This window comes from Myotis myotis, unplaced genomic scaffold, assembly GCF_014108235.1.
Source record: "Myotis myotis isolate mMyoMyo1 unplaced genomic scaffold, mMyoMyo1.p scaffold_m19_p_2, whole genome shotgun sequence".
Lineage (NCBI taxonomy): Eukaryota > Metazoa > Chordata > Mammalia > Chiroptera > Vespertilionidae > Myotis > Myotis myotis.
In genome coordinates, this window is record NW_023416324.1 from 38,609,775 (window position 1) to 38,623,182 (window position 13,408).

A 13,408-nucleotide genomic window follows, 5' to 3' on the forward strand; every position below is an offset into this window, starting at 1 on the left:
TCGTCACCTATGTTTGACTTCTATAAAACTGAGTCTTCCCTCACCCTCCCTGCCCTGCACCCACCCATCGCCCTCTCTCTCAGCCCTTCCTAGAACTGACCCTGTAACAGCGTGGTGTAGGGACTTCCAGATCATGGGAAAATGCATGGGCAATATAGACTGTTTGGAAAATGTGCCTATAATATGTATTGTGCATTATAGACATTAGTTTCCATAAATGTGATCCTGCTGTATATAGTCCACAATTTGCTTTTTTCACTTAATACATTTTGAAGATTTCCCCCATATTTTTCATCGTCTCTTTCTAAGTACCATATTATGTTCTCTAACAGCACAGTATGGCCTGCAGGCCAAGCTCAGCCTGCTGCTGTCTGTGTGTATAAACATAGTCCTACTGGAACACGCTTTCTACCCTACAATGGCAGCGCTGAGTAGTTGCAGCAGAGACCTGTAGCCTGCAAGGTCCAAAATATTTACTACCTGGCCCTTTGTAAAAAAAGAAAAAGTTGTCGACTCTTCTCCTATAGTATAAATATATGATAACTTATTTAACTGCTTCCAATAGAAAGATAGATTGTTTTTCATTTTCTCTAATAAACAAACACTGCAGTGAACATCCTTATACACATTGTTTTACACACCTGTGAATATTTCTACATAGCAGAATTCCAAAAAGCAGAATTTTTCGACTGTCTTTTTCTTTTCACTAGGGCTTCTGCAACCAGATTTTCCCAAATAGATGTAGGCTTGGAGGTTACATATCAGCTTAGGACATATTATTCCTGTGAGTTTTGGTTTGGCCTGTTAGAGAGCTTGAATTTATAAACTATAGGCAGAAACCATTCACTAGGGGGAAAGATAGAAAGTGCAGAAGTAAAGGAAAAGATAGAAGTAAAGATAGAAGTAAAGGAAAAGAACCCAGATTTGTGTCCAAAAAATCTCTGGGGGGAAAAAAATCTAGCTGCGATTATAAGCAAGTTACTTAATTTTTCTGAGCTTCAATTTCTGTATTGGCAAAACTGTCATGGGGTTGAAAGCTAATGTATGCTAAATGTCTGGCAGAGTGTGTATTCAATCCATCAGAGCTATTATTACTCACTTCCACTAATATGAGGAAAGAGGTTGAGAAAGGAAGAGAAGAAGGAAGTTCATTTACATTTAATTTCTACTACATGCCAGGTGCTCTATAGTTGTCCATTTACTTCTCTGAAGCAGGTTTTCTTTAGTTTTTACACATCTTACTGCCTTTGCCCCTTTCCACAGAGGCCACAGACAAATATGACAAGATAAGCACTGAATGCCATTGGACCACAGAAGAGGGGCGACTGTCTGCCCAAGATCATCAAAAAGGCAGTACAGAGGAGGCAATGTTTGAGTTGCGTCCTGAAGGCCAAATAGGAGTTTGAGAGGCAGAAACAGGCAATCATTTTATTGTCTAGATCGAAGACTTTCATTGTCAGATTTTGGAACTTGTACCAATTCTAAATGCTCTGGTTCAATTAACTTTCTCTGTTTAGAAAATTAAAGCTGTATTTCAACTGTTTAACATTATTGTTATCTAAATAATGTTAAACCATCCATGGCCAAAATACAGAACTTAAGCAGATAGATTTGAAATACCCCAGAGAGGGAAGCATGGGAAAATATTTCTGGAACAGTAGCGGGCTCAGGGAAAGGAAGCACAATTGTTGAGTGCCTGATATGTACTATCAACTTGACTTCTGTTTGACTTTAACACTTTCTTTTAGACTTCACAAAAACCCTGAGAGGTAGTTTTATTTATGTCTGTTCTTCAAGTGAGGAAAATGACCTTTGGGAAGATTCTAGAATGTGTCCAAAGTCTCACAGCTAGTAAATGGCAGAACTGGAAATTAAACAGGAGTCTCCCGGACTTTCAAACTGTGCACCCTCTGACATTCCATGCCTCCTTGAAGACAATGGCCTCCTTGAGGATTAGATTCTCAGCTTAGCACTGGCTTACTCAGAAAATTTCAAACCTACATTTTTTTTTTATCAGCAGTATTGTTCTCTGAAATAATACTAGCAGCAACATTTATTTAGTGCTTAATCTATGCTAATAACGAGTAAGAACTCCTTTGCATGTTTTGGCTTGATGTTTAACTCTATGAGGGCAGTAGTATTAACTGCTTTTTCCAAATTATTAAACCAAGGCACAGAGTTAAATGCTTTGCCCAAGGTCACACAGCTAGATGTGGCAGGGATGGGAAATGGGTTTAGACTGTCGGGTTCCTGTTCTTGATAATTATGCACATTCTTCCTCAACTTATTCAGTGAGTGCTTAGGTGTGTCTCCGATGTGGGAGCACTGTTCTAGCTGCTGAATGGAGCTGTCTGGTGCTCTGGTTAAAGGGAGCCTAAAGGCCCAGGCCCAGCTCACTCAGTCCCCCATCATTACCCAAAGTGACCTTCAAGGTACTTTGAGGACTCCACAGAACACAGTTTGAGAAACCACTGCTCAGGCTACCAGCTGCAACATCGTCCAGAGGCTACTTCATGCTATCTGCCTGCCTTTTCAATTTAGGTATAATATCCTGACCCGGACAGAAGCTCAGAATGTGTACGATGCCAGGTATTATGGGGGCCAGTGTGAGACAGTATACAACGGGGAATGGAGGGAACTTCGATACGACTCCACCTGTGAGCGTCTGTACTATGGGGATGATGAGAAATACTTCCGGAAACCCTACAACTTCCTGATGTATCGCTTTGAAGTAAGTCTCAATGGGGCACTCAAAGGAGAGGCTTGTTGGGGGAGATGAATGCCTTGCACGGAAGATTTTATGTATCACAGAGCTTGTAGGTGGCTGAAGGTCCCTTTACACCTACCCCCTATATCAGTGGTTCTCAACCTTCCTAATGCCGCAACCCTTTAATACAGTTCCTCAGGTTGTGGTGACCCCCAACCATAAAATTATTTTTGTTGCTACTTCATAACTGTAATTTTGCTACTGTTATGAATCGTAATGTAAATATCTGATATGCAGGATGTATTTAGGTGACCCCTGTGAAAGGGTCATTCGACCCCCAAAGGGGTCGCGACCCACAGGTTGAGAACCGCTGCCCTACATTCTCAGTGCTAAAGGGCACTGAGAGGCATGGGCAGGACTAGGGAGAGGAGTGAGGTCAGTGTGACCACCCGTTTGCTAGATCGTGGCTCCATTCTAAAGTCAATAAAAGAGATTCAGGCCCTATTCTCTGGACTGCTAATCAGAAGACCTGTTTCCAAGTTGTGAACCTTTTAGAATATAAGAGCAGTCAGCCCTCTGTATTAGCAGGTTCTGCCTCTGTGGATTCAACCAAATGTGTATCAATTCTACTTCCACACGAATTGTCCCATAATAGCAGGATGGGGTAGGTGCTATCACTGTCCCATTTTAGATGCTAAAAACCCAGAGACTTAGAAGGTTAAATTGCCAGGCCCAAAGCTGTACTGAAGTAGGTGGCAGAGATAAGATTGAAACCCAGATATATCTGAACTACGCCTGGATAGATGTAATGTTTATTTATTTATTTATTTATTTATTTTATTGTTAAGATATTTTTATTGATTTCAGAGAGGAAGAAAGAGATAGAAACATCAATGATGAGAGAGAGCCATTGTTCAGCTGCCTCCTGCATGCCCCACAGGGGATGGAGCCCACAACCATGGCATATGCCCTGACTGGGAATTGAACCGTGACTTCCTGGTTAATAGGTCGGGGTACAACCACTGAGCCACACTGGCCAGGCTGGATATATATCATTTAGAAGGAAGAATGAATTATACAGATTACATCTATTTAGTCATACTCATCATATATACACATGTTATATCTATAGAGAGAGATAGTAGAATCCTAGGACTCTAAACAATTATCAAGTCATATTCACCACTTCAAGTTTCTCAAGAGAAAAATATTGACACAGGATAAAGGCAGGCTTATGGAGTCTGTGTTTAAGGAGTTGGCTTCCCCCACCCACTTTCACCTCTGCCATCAGGTCTAAAATAAACCATTCTGGCAGACAGGAAGATACTATTTTCCTAACCTTGAGGATGCTCTGGGCCATGGCCTATGTGTCAGGCACCAGCAGTTGTCAACCGGTGGTCTGCAGACCACTGGTGGTCTGTGAGGTCCGAAAGGTTGGCGATCGCTTCACTAGGCTATACTGTGGCAACAAAGGATTCTGAGAGCTCTGATTTGAAGCAGCAGTGCCCTACTGATGCTACTTGTCCATCCGAAAGTGGAAAGGAGTCTCATATTATCATAGACACATAGGACCCTGACTGATGGAGGTTCTAACTCGCCACATGCTCTCGTGATTGCACAGTGAACCACTCATGTGCTCTTAACCCTTACTTTCTTGGCTCCAGCAAAGCATAAGACCATGCCTCAGCTCAGGGTGGCAGAGAAATGCAACCCCACTGTGAGCCTGGAATGAAATAACCGAACATTTGTGGGCAGCACTCAAGCTTACTGTGCTTAAAACTGTTATCACCTGCCTGCCTTCCTTTGCCCCTTTACTCCCTGGTCCACACCCAGGAGATGCTTTTTGTGTCTGTCCATTGCAGAGCCAAGTGATATTCTCTTTTTAACTCAGCTAAAACAAAATACATGCTCAGAACAGTATAGCATTTTATCAGGACTATCTCTGTGCATGTGTCTGTAAATAAATATTTTAGCAATAATACTAAACAGTAACTAAAAACACTGCTGTATTTTCTATATCTTAGTATCAATCTGATGCTCAATTAACCTTTTATTTATTTACTAGAGGCCCGGTGCACGAATTTTGTACGGGGGGGGGGGCGGTAGGCTCGGCCCAGCCTGTACCCTCTCCAATCTGGGACCCCTCGGGGGATGTCCAACTGCCCAGGATAGGGCCTAAACCAGCAGTCAGACATCTCTCTCACAATTTGGGACCTCTGGCTCCTAACTGCTCACCTGCCTGCCTGCCTGATCGCCCTTAACTGCCCCCCCTGCCAGCCTGATCACCCCTAACTGCCTCTGCCTGCCAGCCTGGTCACCCCCAACCGGCCCCCCCTCCCCCGCTGCTGGCCTGGTCACCCCATGCAGTCTGCTGTTTGGTTGTCAGTCCGGTGTTTTGGTTGTGATGGCCCCTGGCTTTTTATATATTAGGATTATATCTATACATATATACACATATATATTGTATATATATATATATATACACACATATATATGTGTATATATATTGATTTCAGAGAGGAAGGGAGAGATAGAAACATCAGTAATGAGAGAATATTATTGATTGGCTGCCTCCTGCATGCCCCACACTGGGGATTGAGCATGCCCAGTCGGGCATGTCCTCTGACTGGGAATCAAACCGTGACCTCCTGGTTCATAGGTCGACACTCAACCACTGAGCCATGCTGGATTGGTCCCAATAAGCCTTTTTTTTTTTTTTTTTTTTTTTTTTTGCAATGTCTGAAACTTCTATAACCTTGCTCCAGACGCAGCAGGGCAAGGCCTCAAACCATTCCACAATGTTCTCGCAAGCACGGCAGGAATGCACAGGGCCACCCCAGACCCCAGCATGCTGGAGGCTTGCAGCCCAATTAGCCTTTTAAAAGACTTATTTATAATAACCTGAAACTTGGTGGGTATTTTACAAAGCAAAGATTTAAATGTTAAGTATGAACTGGAATATAACTTTATGTGCACAAAGCTAACATCCATTTGTTTCTTTTCAGGCCCTGGCAGACACTAGTTTCTCCACAGAGTTTTATGATGATACAAATGAAGTTTTTTCCAAACTAAAAAATGACCTGTTTGTGTCAGGTGGATTGACCTTTGGTATAGGCCTAGCAGGCATCCCTGTAACAGTGGATGCAGGTGTATCTGGATCATATGGCTCTTCGATCGTGAATGAGTTAAGCAAGTATAATGAGAAGGTATTAAAATATAATGCCCGTGTCGCACAGTAATCCATAATCCATACTGAACACGTATTGCCTTAATTGCATTAAAAAGTACAGTAGTAATTGAACTTTCATTTGCTTGTGTAATTGGAAATGTCTGATCAGTGTTAATCACGTTTGCTTTTCTTATTACACTTTTGCACACAGGATCATCACAGAGGGAATAAAATCAAATGATGAGACTAGAGCCCTTATCACTTCGCCCCATTCTTTTTCATGGTTACCTGGAGCATGTTGGGAAATACTTAGAATGGTAATGTCTCAAAGAGAAACAGACAGGCCCTCTAAACTAGACTTGGAAGAAGGCTAGAGCAAGCCTTACTTTTCCAAATAGATCGGAGGGCTGACATGCTGCATCAGTTTTCTTTCTGTTTTTAAAAAATTGAAATATATATATATATATATATATTAGAGGCCCAGTGCACAAAAATTTGTGGACTCGGGGGGGGGGGGGGGGAGTCCCTCAGCCCGGCCTGTGCCCTCTCGCAGTCTGGGACCCCTCGGGAGATAACGACCTGCTGGCTTAGGCCTGCTCCTGGGTGCCAGAGGACAGGCCTAATCCCTAGGTGCAGCCCCTGGTCGGGCTCAGAGCAGGGCCAACTGGGGAGTTGGGGCGCTACCCCCTGTCATGCACAGAGCAGGGCAGATTGGGAGGTTGCGATGCCACCCTCAGTCACACTCAGGGTAGAGCCAATTGGGGGGTTGGGGCACCGCCCCCTGTCACACTCAAGGCAGGGTTGATGGGGAGGTTGCGGTGCCACTCCCTGTCACACACAGAGCAGGGCCAATCAAGGGGTTGGGGCGCTGCCCCCTGTCACACACAGAGCAGGGCCGATCAGGGGGTTGGGGAGCTCCCCCCTGTCACGCATAGAGCAGGGCCCATCAGGGGGTTGGGGCGCCGCCACTGTCACACTCAGGGCAGGGCCGATGGGGAGGTTATGGCTCTACTCTGTCACACACAGAGCAGGGCCTGTGGGGTGAGGGGGTTGGGGCACCGCACCTTGTCACACACAGAGCCGCAGGGCGATCAGGGAGTTGGGGAGCTCCCCCCTATCAGGCACAGAGCACGGCTGATCAGGGGGTTGGGGCGCCTTCCCCTGTCAGGAACAGAGCAGGGCCAATAGGGAGGTTGTGGCCCCGCCCCCTGTCACACACAGAGCCGCAGGGCAATCAGGGGGTTTGGGCACTGCCCCCTGTCATGCTGATCCCGGTGCCCGGAGGCCTCGTGGCTCCACTGATCCCGGTGCTGGGAGGCATATTACCCTTTTACTATATAGAATAGAGGCCTGGTGCATGGGTGGGGGCTGGCTAGTTTGCCCTGAAGGGTGTCCTGGATCAGGGTGGGGGTCCCCACTGGGGTGCCTGGCTAGTCTGGGTGAGGGGCTGAGGGCTGTTTTCAGGCTGGGACTGAAGCTCCCAACTGCTCCTTTTTTTCTTTTTCTTTTTTATTCTGGGCCAGCTTTAGCTCTGGCTCCAGCTCTGAGGCTTCAGCTGCTGAAAGCAGGTATCTGGTTTGTTTGGGTTCTATAATCGAAACAATGTATAACTCCAGCTCTGAGATCCCGGCCGGCTGAAAGCTGGTTTCTGGGGTTCTGTTTAGCTTCTATATTTGTTACAATGTTTCTTAAACTGCAAGCTCAGAGGCCAGCAAGGCAGGTGGGGAACGTTGGAGTCCTCCATCACTGAAGCAAGCAAGCCTCATGTTCAGTTTAAGCTGCCTGGCTGCCGGCTGCCATCTTGGCTGGCAGTTAATTTGCATATCGCCCTGATTAGCCAATGGGAAGGGTAGTGGTCGTATGCTAATTACCATGTTTCTCTTTTATTAGATAGGATATATATATATATATATATATATATATATATATATATATATATATATATTTGATTTTAGAGAGGAAGGAAGAGGGAGAGAGAGAGATAGAAACATCAATGATGAGAGAGAATCATTGATCCACTGCCTCTTGCATGCCCCCTACTGGGGATCAAGCCTGCAATGGGGGCATGTGCCCTTGACAGAAATCGAACCTGGGACTCTTCAGTCCACAGGTCGATGCTCTGTTCACTGAGCCAAACCAACGAGGGCTGCATCAGTTTTTCATTTATTCATCAAGCATTCACTACTGTCTATTGTCCTGAGAGGTGAGGCAGTGCTTCCCTGTGAAAAGAACATCTCCTTAAACTGAAATATAAAGACCAGTTCAAGTTCTTCAGTTGATAGGAGGCAGAAGTTAACTGAAGGGTATTCTAGGCATGGGCAGCAGCAGATACAGAGACCTGGAGATGAGAGAATGTCTCACAGATTTGGGATGGAAAGTGCTTCAGCTGGCTGAAGCCCAGGTCAGGAAGGAAAATTAGGGAGTGATGAGGATGGAGAGGCAATGAGGAGCCAGAGGAATATTTATTGAGTAGGTTAGAAATTTACCAAAATTCCTCAATAACATCGATTCCAGAACTGTGGGCTTAGTTGGGGCTCAAAAATGATTTCTTTTTTTAAAATATATATATTTTTATTATTATCTTTATTTAAAAAAATATATTCAGAGAGGAAGGGAGAGGGAGAGAAAGATAAAAACATCAATGATGACAGAGAATCATTGATCGGCTGCCTCCTGCACGCTCCTTACTGGGGATTGAGCCCGAAACCTGGGCATGTGCCCTTGACTGGAAGCCAACTGGGGACCCTTCAGTCTGCAGGCTGGTGCTCTATCCACTGAGCAAGACCATCCAGGAAACAAAAATTATTTCAAATGATAAAAATATAGTTACAAAAATTAACTTATGCATAAAATATCAATTACATTCTGGAGATTTGCCACCAATGAGCTACTGATCTGAAGAGGAAGCATTGTTCTCTGATCTGGCTATACATATTTTTTCTAAAAGCAGGTGAGCTCGTCAAACTTTCACTATCACTTTGGATCAAGGTTTTCATTACCTGGAAGTAATGCCCACACATGACCCTCTTACTCTTAAACCAATTCAGCATTACCTGGTCTTGGCTTTTTAATTATTATTATTACATCAGGATCCTGGTTTTCTTTATTACTAAACAGCACATAATTATCACTAACTAGAATGTGAGCTACATTAGGGCAGGAGCCTCTCTCAGTCAAGATCATGTCCACTGCACCTAGCAGAGTGCACATGAGTATGGGCACTTTTAGATATTTGTGCAGTGAGTTAAATAAATAAATAATCCTGGCATTTCGCCTTGTCATTGAAAATACTTCTAAGCATCATTCTTACTGGATACCTAATACTTGTGTAGGCAGTTGCATAATGCAATGCTTTAACTGGAGCAGGGAGAAATGTGGAGGTGAGAATGGACTATGGGCAGAATAGAGGCGAGGAGCACAGGGAAGCACAACGCAGGAAGTAACCCAGGGGTGCGTTGATGAGAACTTGACCTGGACAGTGAGAACAGAGATGCAGCCATGGGAAAAGAAGCGGAAAACACCCTGGTGTCTGATGTGTGCTTGTAAAATATTCTAATCCTCCATGACATATCTTTATGCTCATATAATTATATGTAAACTAGAGGTCTGATGGACGAAATTTGTGCAAGAGTAGGCCTTCTTTTCCCCAGCTGCCGGAATCAACCTCCTTCTGGCACCCAGGACCCGGGCTCCCCTCTGGCCCTGGCTTTGTCCGGAAGGATATCCAAATGATATCTGGTCCAATTAGCATATTACTCTTTTATTATTATAGATGAGCATATAAGTATATGTACATAGACATATATTTACTCAGCTAGTAAGTGCTGACCTTTTGCATGATCTCAGATGGTAAATGTATTCTCTCTTTGATCTTTTCCCTCTCCCTATGGTGGTGGTTGTTGTTGGCAGAAATACAGCTTCATGAGAATTTTCACAAAAGTGCAGACTGCCCAATTTAAGATGAGGAGGGACAATATTATGCTGGATGAAGGGATGCTGCAGTCGCTGATGGAGCTTCCGGAGAAGTACAATTATGGCCCGTACGCCAAGTTCATCAACGACTACGGCACCCATTATATAACGTCTGGATCAATGGGTGGCATTTATGAGTATTTCCTGGTGCTTAACAAAGAAAAAATGAAAAAAAAGCGTAAGTAGAAGCTTTATGCACACAGTGGCCAATGCCTACGCCAGAACATGGTTTGCAGTTTGCTGAGCACTGACTAGGATCCGTGCATGATCTCATTGGTCCTCATGACAACTCTATATGGTATCTTTGGTGTTATTTTATTATTATTATTATTATTATTATTATTATTATTATTATTAGTTAAGGTATTACAAATGTGTCCTCATCCCCCCCATTAACCCCCAACCTCCCCCCCCCCACAAACTCATGCTCCCATCCCCCTGTTGTCCATGTCCATTGGTTTGGCTTATATACATGTATACAAGTCCTTCGGTTGATCTCTTCCCCTTACCCCCACCCTCCCCTACTTTCCTTCTGGGGATTGATAGCCTGATCGCTGTTTCTCAGTCTTTGGGTCTGTTCTTTGGTGTTATTTACAGGGGATTGAGGTCCAGAGGGTGAAACAGACTTGCTAATTAAGCACTAAAAATGTGATTTTAGCTCATACTTGTCTGGCTCCTTAAAACTATGTGTTTTTTATTTCACCATGGTAACCTCTTTAGTAATAATCTAGGATTTTGCTATTTAAAACATTAAAATTTATTTCAATGGAGATTCTAGGTTCATGGAACCACCATACCAGTCAGTCAGTGATGACAGAAAATTGGAGTCATCCCAGACTCTTCCTCCTCCTTCCCCCTGGGGATCTCTAAGATCCTTCAGTTCTCTCCCCTGAACAGCTCTCATTCATCTGTCTTCTCTACACCCACTCCAGCAGTGGTAGGTGGGCTCCCATCTTTCACTCATTACTGCATGGACTCCAGATAGTTTCTAGGGGAAGGTATACCCCTTCCAAGCCATTCCCAACTATTGCCACCAGAAGGATCTTTCTGCTTCACAGATCTGAGGATGTCACTTTCTTGCCTAATATCCTGAATGGCCAAGAACAAAATCTAAACTTTTTAGCATGACATCAACATGGTCTCACTCCAAACTGCTAGAATAGTGGTCCTCAAAGTGTGGACTCCATCTGGCAGCATCAGTGTTACCAGGGAAGCTGTTAGAAGTGCAAATTCTCAGGCTCCCATCCCAAACCTACTAAATTAGAAACTGTGGGAGTAGGCCCAGCGGCCTGTGTTATGACAAGCCCTCCGGGTGATTCTGGTGCTCACTAGTTTGAGAACCACTGACTTGATCCATAAATGAGTAGAAGGGTGAGAGATCTGTCCATATTTCAAAGCTAAGGTCAAATTCCCAGTTTTAGGAAGTTTCCCTGACTGCACCAGCTCAGGCCGGCCACTTCTTTTCTTCAGCACATTCATATAAATTCCACACTGGTTGGTCTTAAAAAAACAATTTTCCAAATGTTAATACTTTTCTCCTCATGTAGATAGCAAGATCTTTAAAAGCAAGTATCATGTCTGATGCTTTTCTTTCTCTTTAGCACTCAGCATGGGGCTTAGTATGTAGTGAGTGTACAAAGTAAGACGTGGAGTTTGAAACGGGCATGCATTCAGATTCATGGCTAGGGCCACTCATTGGTTCAGCCATGTATCCCCATATTCATTATTCTTTAATAATTCACATGTTTATTGAGTATCTATGCTGTGTTGGTGCTGGGATACAACGGTGAGCAAATCTAAATATGGTTCCTACCCTCTGTAGCACAGTAGTCTTCCAACTGCAGGGTGCAGCCCTGTAGAAGGTCCTGAAATCAATGTATGGATCACAAATGGCATTTTGAACAACAAAGGGTAGAATAGAAAATACCATAGTGGATTAATTGTAGGCAGTGCAGGTAAGTTATTGCTTCAAGAACCTTTTTTTTTTTCCAGTTAAATACAGACATGTACAGAGTCATGATACTAAAAAATAATGCAGTATGGATCAATGTAAAAAAAGAGTTTGAAAAACTCAATTCAAGTGGGTCTTTTTGGAGTCATTCTAAAACATGAGGAAGGAAAAGAGCTAACATTTGTTGAGTACCTACTAGGATCTAGGTCAGTGATGGCGAACCTATGACACGCGTGTCAGAGGTGACACGCGAACTCATTTTTTTGGTTGATTTTTCTTTGTTAAATGGCATTTAAGTATATAAAATAAATATCAAAAATATAAGCCTTTGTTTTACTATGGTTGTAAATATCAAAAAAAATTCTATATGTGACACGGCACCAGAGTTAAGTTAGGGTTTTTCAAAATGCTGACACGCCAAGCTCAAAAGGTTCACCATCACTGATCGGGGTCCTATGGTGTATATTCGCATTTAATTTTTTTGAGGACACATGGAGTCTGGTGTTATGACAGTTTCAGCCCCAGAAATGCTGAGGCTCCTCAGGGACATTAATTACTCTGCCCAGAGCTACAGGAAGTTGGCCTCAGAGCCCTGGACCCATGGTCTTTCCACCATGTGGTCATGGGAAAGCCTTTCATTTGGTCTCCGACTTGGGGACTTGGGTGTTGGATTACTAATTAATTGCCTGGGTTATCGCATGGCCCCTCCTCTTTAAAATCTGTGAGGCAGAAATGGGCTTCTCATGTGGTTAATATTCAAAAGGAGCCCACCAACAAATTGTCCCAGGGATAATTACCTCAGCTCTGTTTATAGAAAACCATATGTCGATAATAGCACAATTGGCTATTTGTGAAGGGCTGATTTTCTATAAATCTAGAAAGTTAGTGTTGCTTCTCTATAAATATGGAAATGTGCTAATCATCACCTCATCTGCTGGAGCCCGCTAATAAATCAGAATGTCATTTACATGTTAACCTACAAAGAACAAAACATCTACCTTCTTTGCCTTTGACAAATGGAATCATGCACAGCCTCTCTCCATGTTCCACGTTTGTCTGGTTTCTCTTTGTCTTTTTTAACCTCCCTCTCTCTCACTCCCTTTCTTTCTTGGTCTCTCTCTCTCTCTCTCTCTCTCTCTCTCTCTCTCTCTCTCTCTCTCCCGTGTCTCTGTCTTTCCTCTTTGTCACTGTGTATATTTAATCTATCTGGATTTAATAATATTTATGTTTTATTAAGTGCTTATTTCTAAGAAACTCCCTATGTGGTATACACATTCATGCCCCCAAAGAGCTGGGCGAGGCATGGGAGCACTTAAGTGAACACTGGCTGGTTTGCTCGGGGGGGATCTTTTGTTCTGGGGTTTGTCTCAGGTCCTCCCTGGGTTCATCCTAAGGATGCACAAAGCTGTTTGCTCCAATGTGTTCTTTAGATAAAATGCTCCTCCCCCAAAGACAGCATGAAACAATGCATCAAAACCAGGTGAAGCCTTGGATGCTGGGGCAGTGATGCTGGACTTCAGTGGGACCCTAGACTTTCCTCAAGGGCTGTGGCTCACAGTGTTCTACCTTCTGCAGGAATCAGGATGGCTTTGGGCTTGAATGTTTGAAT

The 13,408-nt window shown here is 43.7% G+C and overlaps 1 protein-coding gene and 1 non-coding gene across 2 annotated transcripts in view; one reads left to right on the forward strand and one right to left on the reverse strand.

Moving 5' to 3' along the window:
• C8A (complement C8 alpha chain) overlaps positions 1-13,408 on the forward strand; it is a 59,984-nt gene that overhangs the window by 19,228 nt on the left and 27,348 nt on the right. The window contains exons 5-7 of the mRNA XM_036352329.1: positions 2,542-2,731; positions 5,713-5,913; positions 9,786-10,026. Of these exons, the coding sequence (XP_036208222.1) occupies positions 2,542-2,731; positions 5,713-5,913; positions 9,786-10,026 (632 nt within the window). The remainder of the gene's footprint in view (positions 1-2,541; positions 2,732-5,712; positions 5,914-9,785; positions 10,027-13,408) is intronic.
• LOC118677988 lies at positions 5,441-5,572 on the reverse strand. The gene has a single exon (XR_004974683.1). It is a non-coding gene; the product is annotated as a small nucleolar RNA SNORA9 (small nucleolar RNA).